General features: G+C 42.2%; 1 protein-coding gene across 3 annotated transcripts; it reads left to right on the top strand.

The window, feature by feature from the left end:
- LOC146616874 (homeobox protein OTX2-like) lies at positions 1–1,530 on the top strand. Of its 3 annotated transcripts, XM_085371798.1 has the most exons (4): positions 1–113; positions 157–167; positions 347–498; positions 904–1,530. In XM_085371798.1, the coding sequence occupies exons 1-4, from the start codon at positions 1–3 to the stop codon at positions 1,528–1,530; spliced, it is 903 nt and encodes a 300-aa protein (XP_085227924.1). The 3 variants fall into 3 exon arrangements, with proteins under 3 accessions (XP_085227924.1, XP_085227925.1, XP_085227926.1); XM_085371799.1 differs by lacking the exon at positions 157–167 and having other exon boundaries at positions 1–109; XM_085371800.1 differs by lacking the exon at positions 157–167 and having other exon boundaries at positions 1–97.
- The last annotated feature ends 22,952 nt before the right edge of the window (positions 1,531–24,482 follow it).

The following is a 24,482-nucleotide window of genomic DNA, read 5'->3' on the forward strand; positions in this document are numbered from 1 at the left end:
ATGATGTCCTATTTGAAGCAACCGCCCTACACGATGAACGGACTGAGCTTATCTACCTCAGGAGTGGACCTGCTGCATCCTTCCGTGGGATACCAAGGTAATATACCCTGTAAGCCCGCAACCACTTCACGATAGAAAAAAAAACTGTCTCTTAAGGTGTCCAGCAGGTTTAAAACATTTAACGGAATGCTGAGTTATCTCAGCTGAAAACGCTGATAGTTGTATTTAATGCTCAGGTGAGGATACGGAACAGGCAACATTTCTAGGTGAGAAGTTGCTGGATTCAAATCGTGCTAAAAGTCAGGATGTGCCAATAATCGCTGTTTTTCTCCCCATTTCTTATCAGCAACCCCCCGCAAACAGAGAAGGGAGAGGACGACCTTCACTCGGGCCCAGCTCGACGTGCTGGAGAATCTGTTCGCCAAGACTCGGTACCCGGACATCTTCATGAGAGAGGAGGTGGCCTTAAAGATCAACCTGCCTGAATCCAGAGTGCAAGTAAGTCGTGAGCATAACTGATAGCGCGAGCCTGCCGAAGGAGGTCGATATTTGGTAATTGTGTCAGTGAGAGGTGAGAGAGGCTCCCCATTCACAGGAGAGGTTGACAACAACACCTCTGAGACTGTATTGTTACTTCCTCATTTATTCCCATTGGGAATGTGCTCACTTGTAATTCTAAAATAGGCTATATTTTTTTCCTCGCATTTCTATTTAATTATGGCCCATACTACTCCTACAGGGAAGTGAGATGATGAGAAAAACAGCTAATTTTTGTATTTACCCCACTGCGGTTACGTGTTCAATATTTTAATGTGTGAATTCTTTATTTATTTTAACATTATTTTTCATTATTGCATTTAAAAGAAAATGATACCTATAATAATCCCAGTAATTCTCTCTCAGGTGTGGTTTAAAAACCGACGGGCCAAACATCGCCAGCAGGCCCAGCAAACCCAGACTGGCGTGCAGAACAAGGCTGTCAGCAGGCCGGTGAAAAAGAAAGGCTCGCCAGTCCGAGAGGCCAGCTCAGAGAGCGGAGCCAGCGGCCAGTTCACGCCGCCTTCGAGCACATCAGTCCCGGCTGTGAGCAGCAGTGCTGCTCCCGTGTCCATCTGGAGCCCTGCTTCCATCTCCCCGCTCTCAGACCCACTGTCTACCTCCTCCTCCTCCTGCATGCAGCGCTCGTACCCCATGACTTACACCCAGGCGACGGGCTACAACCAGGGTTACACGGGCTCCTCGTCCTACTTCACGGGGATGGACTGCAGCTCCTACCTTTCGCCCATGCACCACCAGCTCTCCGCCGCAGGCTCTGCCATGAGCCCCATGAGCAGCAACGGGGTGTCTAGCCACCTGAGCCCGGCGTCGTCCCTCTCCTCCTCGGCGTATGGACCAGCGGGGCTCGGGTTCAGTGGCTCTGCAGACTGCCTGGACTACAAGGACCAAACAGCCTCCTCGTGGAAGCTCAATTTCAACGCGGACTGTCTGGATTACAAAGACCAATCAGCGTGGAAATTCCAAGTGTTGTGAGGGGTACGAAATAAATGGACAGCTGTCGTTAACTGCAGACTGTACAGGCAAATTAAAGCCCAAGGTTTGGAGAGGCAAGTGTGGCGTTTCCCCCCCCCCCTCACACACCACCACGACCACAGGCCCTAACTTCTACCTCGGGGCAAAGCATAGACGAGGACTGGCGGGCGGCTGTCTCGCGTGTTGGGCTAACTTATTAAAAATACACTGACTTCTTAACTTTGATCAAGGGAACGGAACAAATTTGTTAACCAAAAGTGAGGAAAAGGATCAAGAGATCGAAAGATCCGAATCCTAACTTGGTTGAGTTTGAGGGACATGGTCATGTTTTCTCCTTAGCTACTTAAAGACTCCCTTCTTGTCTTTTTTTTTGTTTTGTTTTTATTATTAATTTTGCTGGATCGCTGAAGAGCCCCTTTGATGAAAACGCTGCGCAGGAGAACGTGTGCTTGCGCTGTGAGTGAGTGAGAGCAGCTCTGAACATAAACCTGGATGCACTATTTAATTTATGAGAAAATATGTGGAAGTTACGAGACAATCAGTCCATGTGCGTGTGAGCATAAAATCCCTGATGTGTTTATTTTGCCCTTGTGTCTGTATTTTTTTTGTACAACCTGTATGCAATTGCGCTTTGCGCAAAACCCGTGTGCCACGAGCCAGCTGTGAATTTGATAGTTTTTTTAATGTCTCGGGTGTTGTTGATAAATTATTATAAGGAGATATTAGTTAAAATAGGGAGTGCACGATGAATGAAGCAAGCAGTGAGGAATTTCACTCGAGCTGTAAAGGGCGGGGGGTGGGGTGGGGGGCAACAAACGAACACACTAAAATCCCAATAAAAACAACTTCAACTGATCCACCTCGGCTGCACTTGTGCATCCATCTGATCCATTTCTTGTGTTTCTTTCTTCTTTTATCACGTGTTTCATCGGGGGAAAAACACAGTATTCTATCGCCTCCGTTTATTCAGTTCAGACATGAATGCCATCGTTTGCGGTTAATTATCTGAATTGTGGTTTCTTACTGCTGATCACAGCTGCCTACACAGTTCACCGTGTCTGTCACAACTACCCGGGCAAGGAGGAATTTGAATTATGACAGAGCTATGTTAATCCCGTCTCGTGAAAGCGGGTAATCCCAACATTTTCATTCACGCGCGCCACTGGCCCGTTCACACGGAGAAATGTGACACGGCTGTGCTTGCTCAAGAGTCCAGGGGCAAACACGAGCTTAAAGACAGGTTGTGCGCAAAATGTTCCGTTAAACATCAGTTTGGTTCGGAGGGTGTGTGTGTGATCATCCGCTGAAACGCCAGTGCAAAAACAAATAACACAATAAAACGCTCCCCTTCCTTAGAAATGAAGAAAAAGGGGAAAAGTAGTTTTCTCTAATTGAATATGTTGTAGGCCCAAACTCTGGAGGCTTTTCTTTAAAGACTATTTAGAGAGCACACATGACTCATTTCGAAAATCATATTTACCCACAAACGCTTTTATGCTTTCCTTGGTCCCTGATGAAGTATTCACTCTCAGTACGGTGTTATCACAGCCAGCATCATGTGCAGTTGCTGACATATGGGTTTGTGTATAGTGGTCTTAAACCTATGGCCAGCCGCTTTGGGGTTTAAGGAAGAGAGAGCCCGTGCGTGGATTAAATCATAGGAAGGCTGATGTCACTCCTCTAATTAGGATGTGACATGAGATGTCAGAACGTTCATTGAAATCTGTGGCTTTTTGCTGCCACTGAAGGGTTTTGTATTATTCAGTTGACCCCCAATTAGCACTAATTGATGCGCAATTATGCTTCCGCAGAGGAACAAATGTGACTGCAGCCTTTTGAGCGCTCTTATCTATTTATTTTAAATACCTGTAACACTTTAAAGCTTCTGTGTTTTAATCAGATCGTTTGTAAAGAGAAAAGGCTTGAAATTAGCACAGGCTCTAAAACCTAAATGCAGACGACATTCGTAAGATAAATAATAGATATTATTAAAAATGTAGAACAGCTGGGAAATGATGAGTTGAGGAAGAATAAAATTATTTATATGAATAGGGACAAATCATAATATGAGAAATGTTGACTATAATTGATGGAGAAAAAACCCGAAACTGAGGTCTCAATATAATTCAATCCACGTATCTATAAAGAGTTGAGCTCCTGATCAGTTCTCGGATAAAAACAAACAAACAATACAAATCAGTGCAAAAACCTGTTCCTAATAAATTGCAGTCTGGATTTTTATTTTTATCGGTCACAACAGTGTCAAAACTCCAACAGGTTTTATAATAAATGTTAGCAAAAAAGCAGTAAGTCGGTCTTCCTGCAGCGAGGGGGGCAACCGGGAGGGGGGGCAGAGTATCCATTCGGTTTTAATTACGCACAAACGGCACTAAAGAGGACGTATGGGCCAGGCAGACGCGCTTCATTAATCCTCTCATCGCATTTGAGGATGTTCAAGAATAATAATAATAAAAAGAGCCTCTTCTTGGCTGAGAAGCCCGCACATTTTGTCGACCCTCGCCCCGAGGCAGGGCTTTCCCCAAGCGGCACCACTTCCTCTCGGCCAGGGATTTCCGGGTTTCCCCGCCGGCGAAGAGAAGATCCGAGTGGACGTGCGTCTCGATCCTACTTCACAGCGGCGACGGAGCGGGCACACAAACAACAATTAACTCCTGTTGATGGTGACAAAACGTAACGAGAGAAGGACACAAAAGTAGCCTGAAGTGCCACAACACACTTTTAGGAATACGGGCTTATTTAACAGGATATCACATAAATTTCACATGGGAGGAAAAAAGTTCCAATTTCATTAGCTTTCTGAGACACTGACGTCATTACAGACTTTTATTTATTTTTTTAATTGACCAATAACGTAGCCTATTTGGTACTATATCAGTTTACTTTAGGTTAAGTAAAGAGCAGAGTGGATATTATTTTATTATAACAGTGTAATTACACACACTGTAAAAAAAAGAAAGAAGACACCGATGATGATGATGATGATGATGATGATGATGATGATGATGATGATGATGATGATGATATAAAGGTGGTCTATCTATGTATCCATCTGGTCATGACAGAGTCTGTATCAGTTCATTAGCACATGCATAAAAAAGATGTGCTATTTTGATTGACCCCTCTTGGTAACAGACCTAAATGCCCCTTGCAGACTGTAAAGAGAAATATTATAACACTAAATATTAAAAAACGATGTTCAGTTTATCAAAAGTGGCCTGTCTGATTGATTTTAAACCTCCAGTGCAGCTGCAGGGTGTTCCTGGCAGACGTATGACATACAACAATAAAGTAGCCAGTAAAGATATTGGGGCGACCCTCCTCTACATTTGAATACAGTAACCGTCTGTTTTGAGATATGGACCTGCTTCCTTCTACGACAAATAATGTAAGCACACGATGAACTGAACAGACTTTCTCGTAAAAAGAAAAGAATATTTTTCGAGATGAACGGCCAGTCGGTGAGAACATAACCGAAAACTATTGTTATGCATAAGTATGTGTCCTACATTCCCAGGGAGGCAATGTCTATCACATATCAGCACAGCAACACATACATAATTCATCCGCAACAACAGCACTCATGGAATCTCATTTAAATGAATGAAACAATAGTGTTTCTGTGCTGTCGTCAGACTGGCGGTTGAGAAATATGCTAAATGGTTCAAAAAGTACTAAAAGAGTGTTAACACTTCATGACCTTTTCTATCCACGTTAATCCATGTAACGTTTAGAGTGATTTCATCTCATGGATTACACAATTTGATAAGATTAGACTAAATTCTATCGGATGCACACACGCTAAATGTCGCCATGTGTTGCTTTAATGGGACTTAAAGCATGGCAGAACACTCAACTAGGAGCTCACTTTAAAGCAGACCTCGTTTTAAATTTGCTTTCATTTGCACCTCGTGTCATTCTGGTGTAAATGCTCGCTGCTACTGTCTCATGAGCTGCTTTAACTGTAAATGCCGCTGTTGTTCCTGCTAGAAAAAAGCTCAGCAGTGGTGCTTTGACTCTGCACTTCAGCCATCATACTGCCACAACAATAAAAAGACTTTACCAGAAGAGCGTTAAAGAACATTATAAGTGTTTTGAGCAAAATGTGAGCTTGTTCTGCAGAATGTGACCTCTATGATTGTTAATTTACCATGATTAGACAGTTAATACTGCTGTTTAACACTATAGAGGGCTAAAGTAGAGATAGGTTACAGCACACTATATATATACAGTTTAGATTTAATCTAGAATAAATCCAAGAAGCGATTTAAGGGTCAGAGAAAAATAAAACTGGACAGTTTTTAACTCTTTAAGCTGCCTATAAAACCACAGAAGAAGAAAAAGGAGAAAGGCTGCTCTTAAAGGTATCATAAGTTTGACAATGGTTGTCAGCTGAAAGCCAAAAAGGTGTTTAATGCACTCACTGTATTTTTTTTAGTTTAAAATCTTAATCTTAAAAGTAACTTGTAACCATAGCTGTTAAATAAATATAATACGGTTTGACAGCTCCCCCTTAAAAAAGGCTGAAGTAGAAGCACAAAGCAGCCTTAAATGGAATTCGTCAGCAACTTCACATCAAGCAACTTTATTTAAATACATTCAGTGGATTTCACATTGGTGTAACATCCTTGTTTTTGCCCTCATTTTAGTTTACTTAACACATTTTTCTATACGTTTTCTGAAGATGCCATTCATGTTCCTCACAGTTAACAGGGACACGAGCAGATGCTGCCAATAACACACTGCTGCCCACCTACGCATAAGTGCCCTCCCTCATAATCAGTATGCTTATTTGGCTTTTTTCCAGTTTATGACAAAATTTGCTGGATAAAATGCACGCCTACCGGACCTCCTGAGTGTCGTTCTAATATTAATAGCTGCTTTCACCTTCTGTTGATGCTGTTTTGGTATTTTAATCGGGGCCCTCTCTGTGCAGGTTTCTAATTTGACGCCGTCTCCTTGAATTACTTTTACAAACAAGCATTTATTTTCACTGCTTTGTGAGCAGCGGTGTTGTCCACTGTCATACTGAAATCTATGTATTTCTGCATGCAAACAGGCTTTTTTTTTGATGATTTTTTTCATCTTTTCAAACCATCCAGAGTAAGAAACTCATTTTAAAGGAATCCTGTAAAATAAATAAATAAAAAACAGAAATCTATCAGATACATCTGTACATCAATCTGACCCTATGATAACTCAATTTATGCAGAATTAACTGATTTTCGAGACCTGAGTCTGATACAAAATGCAAAAAAATGTTAGCAAAATATGTAGTGTTGGCATTTGGCCTGAGCTGGGAGTCTCCACCATATGGCCAGTGTTACACATGTGAGCCAGAAACATTCATAACGCTGCGACATGTCATTCCATGAAACACAGCACCATAAAAACACACATAAAACACAAAGCTGATTACAGGTTTAAAGAAAATCCAGCATATGTAAAGGAATGAATTGCCATTAGAGATTTAGTGCTATACATTAAAGTAATGCCGAGCTAATGTTTCGTTCTTTCTTTCTTTCTTTTTTTTGTTTGTTTGTTTTCAAAGCATCCATGTGGCTTTAGCACACACCACCATGGATTATGTCCACCGTGGACATCCAGCCAACAAAGCACTTCTGCGCTCATGGACACAGACCATTAGCTGGAAAAAAACATAAATCTCCTTATAAGAGGAAAAAAGAGATGTTTTAATGACAGATTACATGCATTTAATGAACAAATTTACATCCATGAGCTGCAGCTAAAAGCGTTTGATGCAAACAGATGAATGAATGAAGCTCCGTCAAGGAAGTTACTGTAGAGCACACGGAAATGCCAGTGAAGAGGAGGCCAGGTGAGTGCATACGCAAAAAGTTCGATGGAAACTGGCATCCATCCATCCATCCATCCATCCATCCATCCATCTTCCTAACTGCATTCCCAATTTGGGGTTGTGGGGAGGCTGTCATATACTGGTATACCATGATATGTTTACCAGTCCTTTGCAGTATTCCATTTATGAATGCACATCATTTTGATTATATCAGTTAACTCGAATAAATTAGTTTAAAGCAAACTTGTGACTGAAATACACCTCAAAGAGATTTCATGTTACCAGTTAAAAATACAACAGTTAAACATGAGGTGATGAATGAACCAACTTATTTAAACAAACCGTTTAAGACAAACTTCATTTGACAAATAAATAAAAAAAGGTCCTGCTGATATCAGTAAAAGTCATCTCAACAAAGTGGCACACTATGACAGTAAAGGAGGAAGGATGCACAGTTTGCTGACAGATGCCTCACTCCCTGCCCCGCCCTGACTCGGCTCACCTGTTCAGGGCGTCAAGAGAGCTCCTGGAGATGAGCGTGTCTGTTCTCCCTACACAAGCAGGAGGTGGCCAGGGAGGGCTCGACAGGAAATGCTGGCACGTGCTTTCCCACAGAGGTCTCTCACCCCTTAAAAAACATCCAATGGGGTGTGTGTGTGTGTGTGTGTGTGTGTGTATGTATTTGTGGGCACTAGGTATAAGGTGACCGATGCAGGTGTGTTTCTATAGGTTTCCTCTACCCTGAGGTGATATAAAAAGCACACAGTACAGAGCGACTGTATATGTGTTACGTTTGTGGATCGTTCGTGTGTGTGTTTGTGTGTGTGAGAGAGAGCAGGAGGAGCGTGCCCCCTGCGTGCCCCCACGGCCGCCAAACGCCTGGCCACCTGCTCTGGATTTGAGAGCATTCGGATTACACGCGTCACAATGGAGATACGCAAACACAAATATGCCTCCAGCTAACAAAGGACACACACACACACACCAGACAGTATCACTGCTAATTGCTTTCAGCAACTTCAATATTTTCATCGTTTGTGGTATGGTAATGCTGAACGTGATATGGAAGATAACATTTACAGCATGAATACGTTGACTGATGCCTACTGATTCATTTATTCTATGTGTCTGTTGGAGGCTTATGGCGCCAACTGCTGAACTTTGGTGGCTTTTAACAATGTTTTACCACATCTGTTATGACCCACAGTATATCGACTGTCCTGCTTTTCTTTGCAGGGTCAACAAGGAGAAACCATCAGACAATCCCAGCCAAGAAAAGTGCCCAAACACAACATCACTGTGAATAACAACACATAAGCACCATAAGCAGTTTATCCGTGTTGTCTGAGGACCGCATACATCAAAAAAGCCACTGAAAGTTTACTCAGAAGGCCTTTTCCCATATGAACAATGCCTTTTTAGTTGTAGCCTGATGCGTTCACTACCAGCTCTTTCACATCTTCAGTGCTTAACGAGACCAAAGGAATCTGTTGGCAGTGTGTCTCGGGTCTCTCTAAAGTTTTGTCAGCAACCTTAGAATAGCTAAACCTCTGCTGTATCAAATTTAAACGTTCTGTCAAATCTAAGTCCTGCAATACCATGCAAGTGCAACATAAAATAACCAACAACTTGCCCAGTAACGAAGACAGAATCTCAAAAAAGTTTGAGCTTTATTGCATCATGACAGACATATTATGATGGCTTATTAAAGGTGGTTGGTGTTAAGGTACTTTCAGCGTTATGATTTAGAAAAACATGCACATGAATGAAAAACTGTCACTAGTGACGTAATAAAGAGAAACCAAACTGCAAAAATCAGCCAGAAGCCCAGAAGTGGCCATCAGTTGCTTGCATGTAAATTCAACTGCCATCACTTGCTTTTGTATGCATGATGTAATTCACTGCTTTAGTGGCATTTAAGTATATTTTAATGACATGTGTGGACTAAACCTATCACACAAATTACTGGAAGGTGATGTAAATGGATGCCAAGATCCTGACATGCAGCCAAAAAGATGAACTGCGCAAAAATTATCGGTACCCCGAGCGCTCAAGGACATTTAACAAAATTGACCTTGTCGCTCTTTTTTTTATGGCGGTAAAAAAGAAGAGGCGGGCTATTAAAACGCCACTGGGCTCGTGCTTGTGTGCAAATTCAATCACGGTGGGATTGAAGGGGGGGTGCTCTTCCACTGTCTTCCCTCTCTGCCTTGCCTCTTGTTTCCCCCATGGGGGTGGCTGGTTTGTTTTGCTAATGACCCCATCCTGTTATGACCTCATTCAGTTTGTGCTCAGTAATTGGTGGCACACTGACATACTGGGGTGCCGGAGGAGGGGATCTCATTGTAAACATTTCTCCCCGACAAATAAGGTATTGTTATTAATGATTAACGGCAATGAAGGGGAAGTGTGTGTGTGTGTCCGTGACAGAGAGAAAGAGAAGAAGAAAGAAGATGATGTAGATGATGAATGATTATGACTCGAGGTTTTACTACAGATTAGGGAGGTGGCAGTGATGAAGCATTTTACTTCAAACTTCAAACAGCGGTTTGAAAGCAGACTGCTGTTCATACAGCATAAATATGGTTTAGTCTACTTCAGCACAAGAAACCACACTCCTGGGAGAAGACTGCTGGCTTGACTGTTGTCCAAATGACGATCATCGTCAACCTTCACAAGGAGGCTAAGGCACAGAACATCATGCGCAAACAGCAGGAAGGGCCGCAGCCTTAAGTAGAAAACTAGATTCAAGGAGTGGACCGAGTGCATTTAATGCACTGACAACCGAGTGCATTGTGCCACCATGCACAGGAAAGGGGTTACTAACTATCACAGTCCTAATGTGAAGCCACTCCTGAACCGAAGTGTCTTACTTAGGCTAATGAGAAAAAGAAGTGAGCTGTTGCTCAGTGGTCCGAGGTTTTTTAGATTTAAGTAAATTTGTTTATTTCTTTCAGAAATCAACATCCTGGAGTCTGGAGGGTGTGAAGTGTGACGTTTCTGCAGTCTGTGATGATTTGTGATGCTATGTTATCTGCTTGCGTTGATAGTGGTTGGCCCACCATTCTTTTATGTTATTGTTAAGAGGAGGATGAGAAACACCCAACCCCAAAATACAGCAACCCTAACGCCTTTATCGCAGCATCCAGGGCTTCAGTAACACCTCAGCAGAGCCACAACCTGACTGGCTTCATGCCACACTGCACTGATGCAGTAATTCATTCTAAAGGATCACCAGCCAAATACTGAGCACATAAATGGCCATACTTTGAGAAGTGAAATGTTTCTGTAATGTAAATCCTTTTAAAAATTGTTCTAAAGAAATATCCTAATAATAAGAGATACTGGATTTATGATTTTCACCTATTATCATCAAAAATAAAGCAAAATTTCATTTTATGTGTAACGAACATACAACCAATGAAATTTAACTAATTTTCAACCACATTATGAAACAATTAATATTTTCAAGATATGCAATATTTTTTTGAAGGGGTCTTGTTGGCATAACTGATTCACTACTGTTTTTCTTTGGAAATGGTAAGAAGATAGGCAAAACACATGTGTTAATGTGGGGTCCTGCTGATGTTTGACAGTGACTAGTAGCTCTAGTATGCGTCTACGTTATTTTCAAGAATGGGAAAATGCACTTTGATGACACTGCAGATTGTTCTATAAAATTTAAAAAAAAATGGTTAAAAAAAAGGCCATAGCTATGCTGAAATTCAATTCAAGTTCATATTTTGCCGAGAAAAAAATCCCCCAAACTCACGAGACCTATTCTGGTGATTTCCCGAGGACCGACACTATGAACAGCAATATTCACTAGGGGTGTAACCTGATCTATTTTTACCTAAATGTTATAAAATGCTGTCATTCTCTGGAATTTCATTTATTTCAGCCAAAGCCCACAAAGAATGGAGCCAATTAATGTGAAAATTAACGATGTCTGACTAATTAAAACTATCATAAAAGCTCCATTTTTAAGAACCAACTGCAATAAAAGTTGGTTCCCCTTCACTGGTTAGATTCCATTATAATAATGTATTTTTCTACTTATAATTTTGCTTGACCGTGCTTGCAAGCATACCAGTATTTGCAAACAGGTTGTCCCATTCTTCTCAGATGATCGTTTGCATTACAGATTTTTGTTTCTCTGACTTCCTCTTTAGAAAACTGGTAAGGTGTTCCAGCAGATTAAAGACAGGAGACATAAGGCCGCTCCTAGTTTTCTTTTGTTTTTTTCTAGCCTTATTGAGCCAGGTAATATCTTTCCTCATTTACCATTCCCGGATACAAACTCAATTAATCAGGGGTATCAAACATAAAGTGCGGGGACCATAATAAGCCAAGCAAAGACTCCAATCCAGCTCACAGGGTCGTTTTGGAAACATGAAAGAGGGCGTAGTGAAAAGGTGAGGATGTTCACGTGTTTCTTTCATAACATCGTTCATGTAATTGATCTGGAAATTACAAGAAGACTTTTTTCTACATTGAGCTACATTTTTAATTTGATCAGTTCTATTACAATCATGTCTTCATGTGCTGACTATTTGGTTAAATTGTATACAATAAGCAGACAATTGTGAATATTCCTTTACTTCTGCTACAATGATTCTGACTGGTTACTTGTGGATATTTACAGTGAGGAATCGCAGCTTCTGCCCAAATACATCACAATGCTGTTTCACCACTTCATAAAGTGAGCATCTGAATTTGCTGCAATAAAGTGGTGGATATAGTTGTTATCTGCATAAGAGGTGAAAAAGTTCCCGTCTCATCCTCCAACTCTTTCCCCAAATTCTTCATTTGACTAAGGGATGGAGGCTCGGTCGTGCACAGATGGGTGGTATACTATTCAAGTCATAATCCATCATAAAATTGTACCCTTAAGGATTATGTGTGTGCGTGTGTGTGTGTGTGTGTGTTACATGGTTGCATGTGTCCTGGGCCATTTGTGCATTTCTCTAATGTGGCTGTCTACATGCCATTATTGAAATGAGTTAAATGAGACGTATATCATTATAATGTGCTTGTGTATGTGTGTGTGTCTGTGCATGTATGAAACATCAAATGCACATCAAAAAAGTCGCATGTCTGCTTATCAGTATTACACTAATTATCATTGATGTTTAGCGTGCAATTACACCATATTATTCCCAATAATTATAGAGCACGTATTAATCAATTAACATGTACTGAGAGCGTGCCCTTGCATGCTCTGCTGGCATTACATTGTGCTTGCGAGTTCCACAGGACAACCACACACACACACACACACACACACACACACACACAAAACCCCAACAATCAAAAAGAACAACAACAAAAAAAACCAAAACGTAATCTCCGGCTTGAGTGTGGTTTGTATTTGGAAGAACAAAAACGCTCCACGTGTGCACGTGTCCCTGCAAATACATCCGTAAAGGCAAGAACACACTTACACAGTATTGCTTTTTACTTTCAGTGGGTGGCAGAAAAAGTAATTTCTCCAGCCCTCCCTTCCTCCTCCTCACCTCTCCTCTCCATCCTCACCCCACTATCACATCAGGCAGGGTCTACTTATAGTACCAGCCAGAGAGAAGAGAATAGGGAGAGAAAGGGTATTATGACAGTGAGGAGAGAAAAGAGAGGGAGCGAGAGAAAAGAAGGGCAGACAGGGTATTATGAGAGAGAGGGATGAGAGCAGTGAAGGCATTTGGAGTCTTTATTCGCCTTCCTAAGCCTCGGGCTCTTCTCCCAATCCGATTGGTCGATACGGCCAGCCATGTAAATGAAATGCAAAGCAGAGAGAGACCCTGACTTCCCTTTGCCAATTTGTGGGGCCCTTTCTCTCTTCCTCTGCCGATGGCTCCGTTCTTTTATCAGTCTGTCTTCCTCTCAACGTGACGCCTTTCTTCCTCAGTATCACAGTTTGCCGCCTTCAACCTCTGATTCTCCCTCTCTCGCTCTGGCAGATAATGATTTGCCTTTTTTCTCTGAGAGCTGAACTTTGCACTTCTCTAATGTTCGGCTCGAAAAGGATTTAATCCGCCAAGGCTTCTTCTTTTTTTTTTTTTATTTCCTGGGAAACGCTAGTGGTGATTAAGCATATGCTCTTTTGCATGCGTGCAACAATGCTTGTGTATGTGCAGAAGCATATATGTCCTGTTGTGCTCTTTGTGCGACTCTCTACTGGAGTCCATTAGACATTTTTAGCTTTGCAGTCGCATGAGGAAAAACTGCAAAGGTCTGAAAAGTGTTTGGCTCAAAATAATCTAAATATGCACTGGACATTTCATAGAACTGAAACGGTCTTCCATCACTGGAGAAGGAGAGTCTGCTGGCACTAAACTCTTAGGCCAGAGTTTCAGTAATGGGGGCCCTCGCTGTGTAAAGCTCTGGCTGTGAGATTTAGGTTGCTGCTTATTTATTTTACAGAGTCTAATCAGCTCCAGCAGTGTGTGTGTGAGAGTGTGTTTTTAAACTGCATGGGACTGGGTGACAGGCCAATAGATGAAGACTGGACTGATGGCAGTTTTAAGTGCAGACAAATGCTACAGTCTGTCCCAGATTAAAGATGCCCTCCACCGCTGTAATCCCTGAAATGCTGTCAAATTGGTATTTCCTTTCCTTCCCTCCCCTTCACTGAACATACCAACACTGAGAGTGAGCATCACAGCATGACGTGCATGGCCTGGACCGAATGAACTCTAACTTAATCTAATTAATTTCTTTGCCTTAATTTCAGGCCTCGCTTCAGTTGGCGCACTTCATCAGAAAAGTGAGTAATGTAACTCCGACAGAGCAGAGACGAGGGAAGAGAGCAGCACATCCGAACATCAGAAAACAAATATTTTGAAACTGGAAGCCAAAATGAACATGAGAGAGATGTTTTAGTAAATGATATGGTGAGGCAGAAAAGTGAGAAGCATCACCCGAATTGCAGCCAGAGATGAGAACTGGTCAGTGTGCACTGGACAGTTCATCAGGCAAACGCTGCCATCTGCAGGCTGTTGTTTGAAGCACATCGAGATTTCGATAATTCTTGGACATCTGTGGTATCAATCAAAATATCCACTGCTGGTGTCACGGCTAACAGATGGATCCAAGTGCAGACTGCGTGCTGGTAAGCAAAAGGTTGACAATTTTTTAACACAGAAGGAAAACCACAGTGATGTGTATATTCAGTGAATGAGGCAGGGGTTCAGGGCTCCAGGGGAGGGAATCCACACTCGCTCTCCACTCAGCCCAAACTCCTCACGCTCGCTCGCTTCTCCAAGGCCACTCTCGCTCAAATTTCCACTTATGTTAACACACACACACACGGGGATCACAGGTCTGGGTCCGCCACAAGTTCCAGAGAGACCGATTAGATCAAAACACCACACCGACCGAGAGAGTTTCTTTCAGAAAGAGAGCTGAGAGCACGAACACGGGAGGTTCAACGTTCCAGCGCCGACTACTCTGTGCCGCAGCGTTAAATAGGCCAGAGGGACGCTGCCTGATCAGCAACAGGTGTTGTAATCACTGCTGGCGCGTGGGCCAAGGGTGAGAGCCCACAATGAGCTCCACCCAGGCAAGCAGGAGAAAAAACAGAACAAACTTGTGGCCAACATGAGCAAGCCAGAGAGGCACAGGGACCATGACAGCTGGGAAATTTGTGGTCAAGAATAAAACTAATAATGAATAATTCTGTGTCATTTTTTTTCTTTTTTATAAATAAATAAATGAACAAATAATTTAAAAAAAAAATCTTACTATAGATTTTTTCCCCAGGTACTATTTTTTAAAACCATGCTGCTCGTAAACATTGCCATTTTTTTTCTTATTTTCAAAGTGTGTATAATGAAGCCAACCCACACTCAGTAGCCAGTTCAAACGTATTTTCTCTCTCATCTCTCACAGTGTTTAACCATTCAGAGAGATCAGGTTTCAGTTTGGGCTGCATTTATCTGAAATTTCTGCTTCCTGCAGTGCAATGAGTGGAATTTCTTTTGAAGTGAATTTTGATCTGTATGAAAGGGGCAAGAGCTTTGGCTACAGAAGCTTTTTCATTCCTAAGAGAGGTAGAGTGGGTTGTATACTAATGGAGAGGTCACAGGTTTGATTCCATTTATCCTAGTCAAAGTGTCCTTGGGCAACATATGGAGTACAAGGGCAGAGTTTGAGTGTGTGTGTCATTGAACATTATAGTGTTTGAAGGTACAGTTTACTTCTTGATGTATTCTCAATCATCCAGGAAAGTAAATCTCCAAAAGTTGATTCTGTTCATCTGGACGTCACCAGGGAGGATATGAAAAGTGGCAGGTTAGCCTTCTTAGACTGTGAGATTTCCATCAGTATGGGGGACATCTAAAAGCTGACATGTGCCATAAACCTACACATACGGATCAGTATTTAAGGTTTGACTCTCATCATCCACTGGAGCACAAACTGGGTGTCATCAGGACGCTACAACACAGAGCGAACACCATCCCCACTGACACAGCGGCCAGGGAGGCAGAAGAACAGCACATCAAGAAGGCCCTGAGTAAATGTGGTTATCCCAGCTGGACGTTTGTCAAAGCTGGAAAGGCACCTAAAGAAAGCTCCAGCCAATCCAGGAGAGAAGGACAACCGCTGCCCAAGCGAAAACCTCTAGTGATCCCATATGTGTCAGGAGTATCGGAGCAGTTGAGATGCATTTTTTCTAAACACCGGGTCTCTGTGGCTTTTAAACCCCAAAACACGCTGCGCCAAAAATTGGTCCACCCCAAGGATCGGGTCCCCCGACACAAACAGAGCAACATAGTGTACGCTGTGCCAGGAGGATTGCCAGGATTTATACATCGGGGAAACCAAACAACCTCTGGCGAAGCGGATGGCACAACACAGAAGAGCTACCTCGTCAGGCCAGGACTCGGCAGTCTATTTACACCTACAGGCCAGTGGACACTCTTTCAATGATGAGGATGTACGCATCCTGGACAGGGAGGAACGCTGGTTTGAGCACGGAGTCAAGGAGGCCATTTACGTGAAAAGGGAAAGACCATCTCTGAATCGAGGAGGGGGCCTAAGGGTACATCTTTCGCCATCTTACAATGCTGTGATTGCAGCCATTCCCCAACTCTCTGTGAATGGGACTCATGGCCATTGATCAGTGGTCTTTGATCAGTGGGTTTTGGTCAGCGGTTGTTGATCAGTGGTCATGAGAATTTGCATAATTACGATTAAGGAACTGACCTCCCAGCCCATTGTTCCTTCAGTGGGCTCGTTTCAGTCATTATGCAAATGTAGTGTTTATAAGATTTGGGGAAACCTGCAGTCAGCTGAGACTGAAGACGTCGCTTGGATGAGTGACAAAACGTTTCTCCCACAAAACGCTACGTCCAGATGAACAGAATCAACTTTTGGAGGTACAGTTTACTTATTACTTATTGTCTGCAGATTAGACATGCAACCGTCCTGTCTCCAGACAGCTGGCAAGAACCAACTACAACAGCGGGTTATAAGCCAACATTATGCTAGCTAATGTTGGCTTGAGTGTCTCTGATACATAGTTAGATTACATTCTCACATCATATGAGAGCTTATTCACTAAGTGTGTGTCCAACACTGTCAGATCCATTTCAAAGACACTCTTACTAATACTGGTTAACATCAGCTAATCGAGGCTAGGAGTGGCTAACGGAAGCTAACAGCAGCAAAAACGGCAAAGCTTACTGAGAGAAAAATTCAGGATATCCTCAACAACCCACCTCACTATCAAGTCAGACTCTTTTCACAAATCTCCTCCAGAGTCAATAGATGGGGACACGTAATAACAGTGGACTGGCAGCTAGTAGTGAGATGTTATACGCTATAACTTTAAAAGGCATAGAACAAACCACTGCATGGACATGTGACTGAATTTATTTAACATGTGTATGAATTGCTGAATATGGGGGTTGTTTGTAGTCTAAAAGCACTTTGAGTGCTAAGTAAGATTAGCGTGCAAGTAACTGGTTCACATGGAAAGCAACAGAAGTGGAAAGTAATTAAGTATAAATACTTTGTTACTGTACTTAGGTAGAATTTTCAGTTTTTTCTTCTGATAACTTTTTACTTAAACAAATATCTGTACTTTCTATTCCTTACATTTTCAGACTTGCTTCTTTAAGCTGTAGGAAGGCAGACGAGACAGGAGAGAAAGAAGACAGGTTATAATTAAATTTAAGGACTGCTCAGCGACACCTGATAAACTGCAGATTTAAAGGTTACATGAAATGTCATCATATGACATATTGGATTTGTACACGATGTGTTTTGATAAATTATGTATTTCCATTTTGTGAAACATCCTGCAAAACAAACTAAGTATATCAACTTTGTGTTATTCAAGTGTTGCATGAAAGTACTGGGTAGTTTTGTCCAGGATAAACAGGTTAGTTTGCAGTACATAATCTAGTGTAATACTCTCCAAAGACGTCTCTGTGAATACTTTTCATGGGAAATACTTACAGCAAAGTAATGTCTCTAAAATTTCTCCACTTTCCCGGGATCCCATTTTTGGTGTTCCATAATGCTAGAAAAGCATTAAGTGAACACCCATTTTAGCAACTTGCAATTTAACCAAAAAACACCTAAATCACAAGACGTTAATCTGGAAATGTGTGTCTTTGTGTGTATAGGCATGCACCATAATGAGTAGCGTGGGGGAAGCTAGACAACAGCTTTTTGACAAGAAGGAAGAGGCCTACCAAAACACATGTCAGCCACACACACACACACACACACACACACACACACACACACACACACACTCTCCTCATCATCCTCTCCTTCCTCATCCTCCCATCAGCCCTCTCACTTCCTTGGTTCTCCCTTCCTCCTTCCCAACATCCCCTCCTCTTCACTGTCCTGCCAAGCTGACAGCTCCAAGCTCCGTGGAAAATGAGTCTCACTCGCATTACAATCGCGCGGGACAGATTCCATTAGCACTATCTGAAATTAAGCACGGGGAGCAGGGAGCGGGCGGCAGCGGCGCACGCCCCTTATCAGAGGGAGAGGGTGAGCTCCTCTGACGTCACTAATCCACTGGGTGGGATTGAGCAGACACACACACACGCACATACACAGCGTGGGGAAGACAGGATTCTCACACACACATTTTTTTATATACTAAAAGACACCAGGCACAAACAGGTAGAGGAACAAATCCACACACATGCATGCACAAACACTAAAAAACCCACACACGTGCAGGCGTGTGGCAAACAAAAGGAAAAACAGACATTAACATTTATGCTGCAAATGCAACACCAGAGGAGCTTCAGTGAGTCTCTGCACTCACTTTACACGTCCCTGGAACTTATATTTAACGGGGTAATGAAAAGCTGACGTACATGATGAAACTGGAAGAAAACAAGCAACACATCAGTTCTCCGCCTCTGCGTGTGTGTGTGTGTGTGTGTGTGTGTGTGTGTGTGTGTGTGTGTGTGTGTGTCAGTGGTTTCCTGAGGAGTGCTGGCAGGTCTGTTTGGTGGTGCTACTGGTGGGATTTGTAGCACGTCAGTCTCTTGGTCTAAGATGAAACTGAGCCTCTCTCGCACTCACTGTGCGATCCCCACCTCTGCTGCCCGCTTCTTGTCCCGTCTCCCCTGCTCCAATAATTCATACAAATGCAGATTCCACATATAAGTGAACACACACGTGCATCTGCAGGAACGCCCCACACATACCCCCCAGTGTCCTCATCCCCGTAGTTATTAACCCTTGACACATAAATCCAAGGGTATGTGGGTGTGAGATATTAGCCCCGTGTGTGTGTGTGTGGGAGGGAGGATGGGGTTAATCTTTATGTAGTGGGGATCTTTCACACAAGATCACTCAATTTAAATAGAGTGGGAACACTTTGATGTCTCCAGCCCTCCCTTCTTCCTTCGTTCTCCAACTCTCATTCACCCCTCTAATTTGCTTCATGTTGCCCCCCTCTGTGCCCCTGCGATAAGGTGTAATGAGAAATGTTTTCGAAATGGCTCTCACCTACCATGCGACGCTAATTGAGCATGTGCTTGATACAGCCAAAAAGGAGAGCGCTCATCTCTGACCGCTGACGTCGCTGAGGAGAAGAAAATGAGAAAAGGAGCATTTAGTTTTCCCCAGTTTCCCCAGCCATGAGGCGACTGAATAAAACAAAACTGATGCATATGTTTGCATTAACTGAACCGAACAACCCTTCCCCCTCAAAGACACAAAGCAATGAGAGTACGTACCATCTTCATTAGTTGTCATTTACAGGGAATTACGGAGATGCCTCCTCAGGGCTGTTATTGGTCACGCAGCCTGTATCAGGGAGGAAGAGAAGGAACTTTGGGAATATTTGAAAACAGAAATGTTTGGCCTATATTCATTTAGCATCAGAGGGAAGGCGCTACACATTAAAAAAAACAACATAACATAAAATACAAAAAAGATTCAACAGCAAACTGAGCAGAACAGAAACTAAAAGATGAAAAAAGCTAGTGTCACGACACATTTCGTTTAGGTTCCTTTCTGTCATATGTCAACACGTTCATCCACCCACATCCAGTCTGGGCCTCCCTCTCTCAAACTGGGATGTGTGAGGATTGCGTCCGTGGTGGTAGAGCGGGAGACCGCTTGGTGAGACTAAAACTGTGTGGATTACCAATCCACTGCCACAGCGTCACCTCCCTAACAGGATAACACCGCATAATAAACTCCATAAAATAATCAAACTTATTACAACTCTTAACCCCTGTTTAATACAGTCAGCTCAGCTTACGTGTGTTGGTATTCACCACTAGTCGAGCCACAAAAGAGAATAGTCTTATAAGACCAGAGAACACAGGACAGCATATTGTGATGCCTTAATATTGGCTTTAATTGGATTTGTAAATTATGTGGCTAAATTAGCACTTTTTGCTGCTTGGGGATTTAGTGAAATGTGTAGCAGGAAAGGAAAAAAAAGGGGAAAGTCTTAAAGTTAATTAATCATCTGTGGCTCCAGATTAATTAAAGTTTCCCAGTGTTTGTAGTTAATGGGGAGATTGATGGAACAATGGCTTGAACGCCCCCTGCCTCCTCGAGAGCAGAGAGCTGAGTCCACAGAGACGTACTTCAGAGCCTTTGATTATCACACATCCTCCACACACACATATGTACACATGCATGAAAACACACACACACACACACACACACACACACACACACACACACATATATATATATATAAATACACAGAGACCGGAGAGTCCCCTTCAAACTTCCTAGTCACAGATATCATTACTCCCATTGAGGGATTCACATTAATTAGCTGGGATCAAAACCTACAAATCCCCCCACTGAGAATTCCTCTGTTCGCCTAAACTATACCGCCATCATTTATGCCACATCCCCTGACACACAACCACATACAGAATACAGCCAGATATCCCTGTTAGTGGGCCAGGGGTAAAAACAAGCTGTTGGGCACCCTTTCGCTGTCCCTATCCTTCCTTGTTCAGCTGTTTTAAACTTATTCAAATCCATTACAAGTTTAACCTGTACCATACACATTACCAGCAAACAGCTTTCTCCACCTAATAGCCAGCTCAGTACGCATTTAATGTATTCAAAGGTTGTAGTTGAGCAAAAATAAGGGACAGTAGACTTAACTATGGAGAGAAAAGCATTATGGGAATTCTGCAGAGGCTTAGGAGGATGCATGTGAGTGCATTCTAGGAAGCCATCAGTGCACTGCCCAGTGATAACGATGCTATGTTTAGGATACTTGCTGGTTGAAAAGTTAGCTACATGAAAGGATCTGCAAGCTATATGTATGCATACTGACAGACTGTATGTTTGTGTATCTTTTATATAAAATCTGTAGCTGTTTCACATATTTTTGATAGTGCCCCCAAAGTGGTACTAGACAGCTAGATGACATATTAGCACCTACATGCAGAACATACATACTACCATGCAGTAGTATGCTGGGACCTTCACAGTGATCAGGTCACAAATTCAGGTCCCAACTTTCCAATATGAAATATTTTGCTTACTATTTGTTAAGCACTAAGTTATGGTTAATCAAAAAAAATTAAAAAAATGAAAGGATAAATAAATCTTGGCTACATTCATAGGATCATGTTTGGTTTAAAAGGCGCCGTTTGACAACTTGAAGCACATGTTATGTAGCTCCTTTTTACAGCTTACCACATTTACCAGTCATAGTGCAAAAGATAGATGCAGCTCCTGTGATGTCACCCATTGGTTTGTGAAGTTCTGGTCTCAGACGAGAGTTGAGCATTTTCACCATCACCATCTTGATGTTTTTGAAGCCATATATGATAGTGGCGGGTCAGAGGGCAGTTTCTATATGCGTTACAGTCTTTTTGCAACCACGTGTATCGCCCCCTGGTGGTTGCAAAAAAGAATCCAGGTTACAGGTTCTTATGCACAGATCACTTTTCAGACCCAAAGGTAACGTCCATCGTTTAATGATTTTATATGCTTTTTGTCACATGACCACCAGAGGTCTTACACATAGTTTGGCTTGTTTTCTTTTCATCGGTGGTTACTGTTTGGATAAAAACTTCCAAATGAGGCTGTAGAGTGGATTACTTACTGGTTATACAGTAATAGCAGCAACCAGCCTGCTGAATGGGTCATCTGATGTGTCTTAGGCTGGGATATCATCTAGATGCCAGATCCCTCAAGCACATCTCTTACTTTGACTATTTTTTATGTCATTACAGTGCATCTGGTGCAAGCATCGAACATTAAATGCATCACATTGATGTTCTAAAGTGAACTGCACTCAAACCAATGGACAAAGAGAACTGGTAGTGAATTTTCTCTTTCTGCAAAGTTGGCGTTTTTGAGTGTACGGAAATTTTCTTCTAAAAAATGTGCCTATGATTAAAATTAAGAACATATTGCCGCTCATGAGATGAAAATTGTAGTGCATGCACCCAAATTAAAACTGTGCATACCGTCTCTCGAGTTTTAGCAGTCTTTGGGTTTTCTCTTTTCCTGCTTTGAAAGACTTTAAATGTAGCGTGTCGGCACGACACCCGTGAAAAACGCTTATTCAAAAGCAGAAAGCCTCCTCCTCATGGTTGAAGTGACATAATTTCTGTACAAACTCCTGAATAACACCACTCCACGCAGGGCTTCGGGAGCCTTTCACCAGGCACCCTGAATTCTTTGCAAAGTCTTTTATATTTCTGCTTGAAATCAAGCCGCCTGTAATTTTGCCGGCATTTGCAGCTCGTTATCACATTTGCGCGGTGATGTACCGTACTCGACTGCCAAAAGTGCTCATAAAACAGATGATTATTTAAAACAGGTGATGCAACTCAAAGCAACCCTGCTCATGGTGTGGAAACCTCGGAGCTGGTAGAGGGCGCCCTCTGCTGGAGCCTTCTTGTTTCCCTTGTTAAACAGAAAGGACAGCACGGCAAACTTTGAACTGGTTTATTGACATGTGTATAGCGATTGTCTGTGCACCGGACGATTACAGAAGAATATGTTATAAAATAATACAAAATAGCTGTACACAACACAGATTATAGTTAAAGGAATGCATTGTTAACTGTGAGGTTTTATGCTGTATTATACATATCAGCTACTCACTCGCCTACGATGAGACGAGCTCATAAGTTGAGGAAGTTGAGGTTTGGCCATCTGGTTATGAAGGTCAATTAATAGATATGATAACAAACGAAGTTAGGGAAGAGCTGATGATGTTACTGGTGGTATCAAACAACCTGATGCTGAGCTAAAATACTTAGTCTCTAATTTTTTAACTAATACTAAAATCTAAAACTCAAAAAAAGTTACATATGGATGTCCATAACCCAAAGTGAGTCATAGAATAAAACAAAAAGAAAACTCAAACAAATATTGTACGTTAGCTCATAAACTAGAACCCAGTGGGGGTGCTGCAACTGTTCTCCATCCACATGCCAATGGTGTTACATGTTGTACTGTATATATGCATATCTCTCTCTATATATATATTTTGTCAAAAGCAAGATTCACTGGATTTGGTGTGATTTGCGAAGGCCAGCTAATACACATGATTTCATTGCCTGTTTCATGAGACCCGTAAGTGGTTGACCTGTGGTGATCTACCCGACTGTTTGCCCTCTAGAATTTGGACATAAGATGTGGCTGCTCTCACATCGAACGCCTTAATCTGGAACTTTTTTTCACTCAAAGTGCCTTTTATCAGGCATCTTTCAGCTGTGACTCTAAAATCCTTAATCCTGAGCAACAGTAACACAACCCTCATCCACCACACTACAAATCTTATATTTAGACTTTAAAGGAGACCTATTATGCCTTTCCTCTTGTTCTGTCATACACATGCTTATACAAAAGTGGATGTTGATATTAATAATGGTCGACCTTTCAAATAACGAGGTAAAGCTTCAAACGACCCAAAAGGCTGTGTTTTCTTCTACATCTGCGCCCATATGATTACGGTCATCTCAGGAATTCAGCTCTAACAATGAGACCAGGAGCCCCACCCACCCTCTGTTTAAACAGTCTTTGAGTGAGGGGCAGCCAATCAGAATAAAGTTAAAAGCGTGGGCGGGGAGCCAAAATGGCTTTTATTCACACAATAAATGAACTGAGTGGGCTGTCAAGGTAAATAAGGATTATTCTGAACTGTGAACCATGCAAAGCTACTGAAGAAGCATAAGAGGTCCCCTTCAAATGGAAAACATGCTGTCTTTCATTAGCTTTAAATGCTCCATGACGGGTCCAAATACAAAATGTAAACAAGTATCGATGTGAATGTCTTTCTGTGATGAATTGGTTTGGTGGAAAATATTAGCATAGTAGTACAAAGTGGGATTCAAGAGGTCTCATTCACAAAGATCGTGGATCTATCAAGTATGAGGATCTATTTAGGCGCTCGTTCTTTTTTCCTCTTGCTTTAAAGCCCACCTCCCCCAAAAAACAACAAAAACAAAACAGAAATGCTGCAGTTTTTAACCAACGAAGGACTCGGAAGACAGCTCAAACGTTCTCAGCATGAATTGCAAGTTGGCGCTCCACCGTGCAAAGTTTTCGAGTACGTGTACGTGTAGTGTACATACTGTATGTGTACGTTCAGCACATGCAAGCTAGACACAATTTTTTCACGTGAGTGTATTTCTTT

This window comes from Diplotaxodon limnothrissa, linkage group LG15 (assembly GCF_057381915.1).
Source record: "Diplotaxodon limnothrissa isolate DT_005_m linkage group LG15, D_limnothrissa_male_GT1.1, whole genome shotgun sequence".
NCBI classification, from domain to species: domain Eukaryota; kingdom Metazoa; phylum Chordata; class Actinopteri; order Cichliformes; family Cichlidae; genus Diplotaxodon; species Diplotaxodon limnothrissa.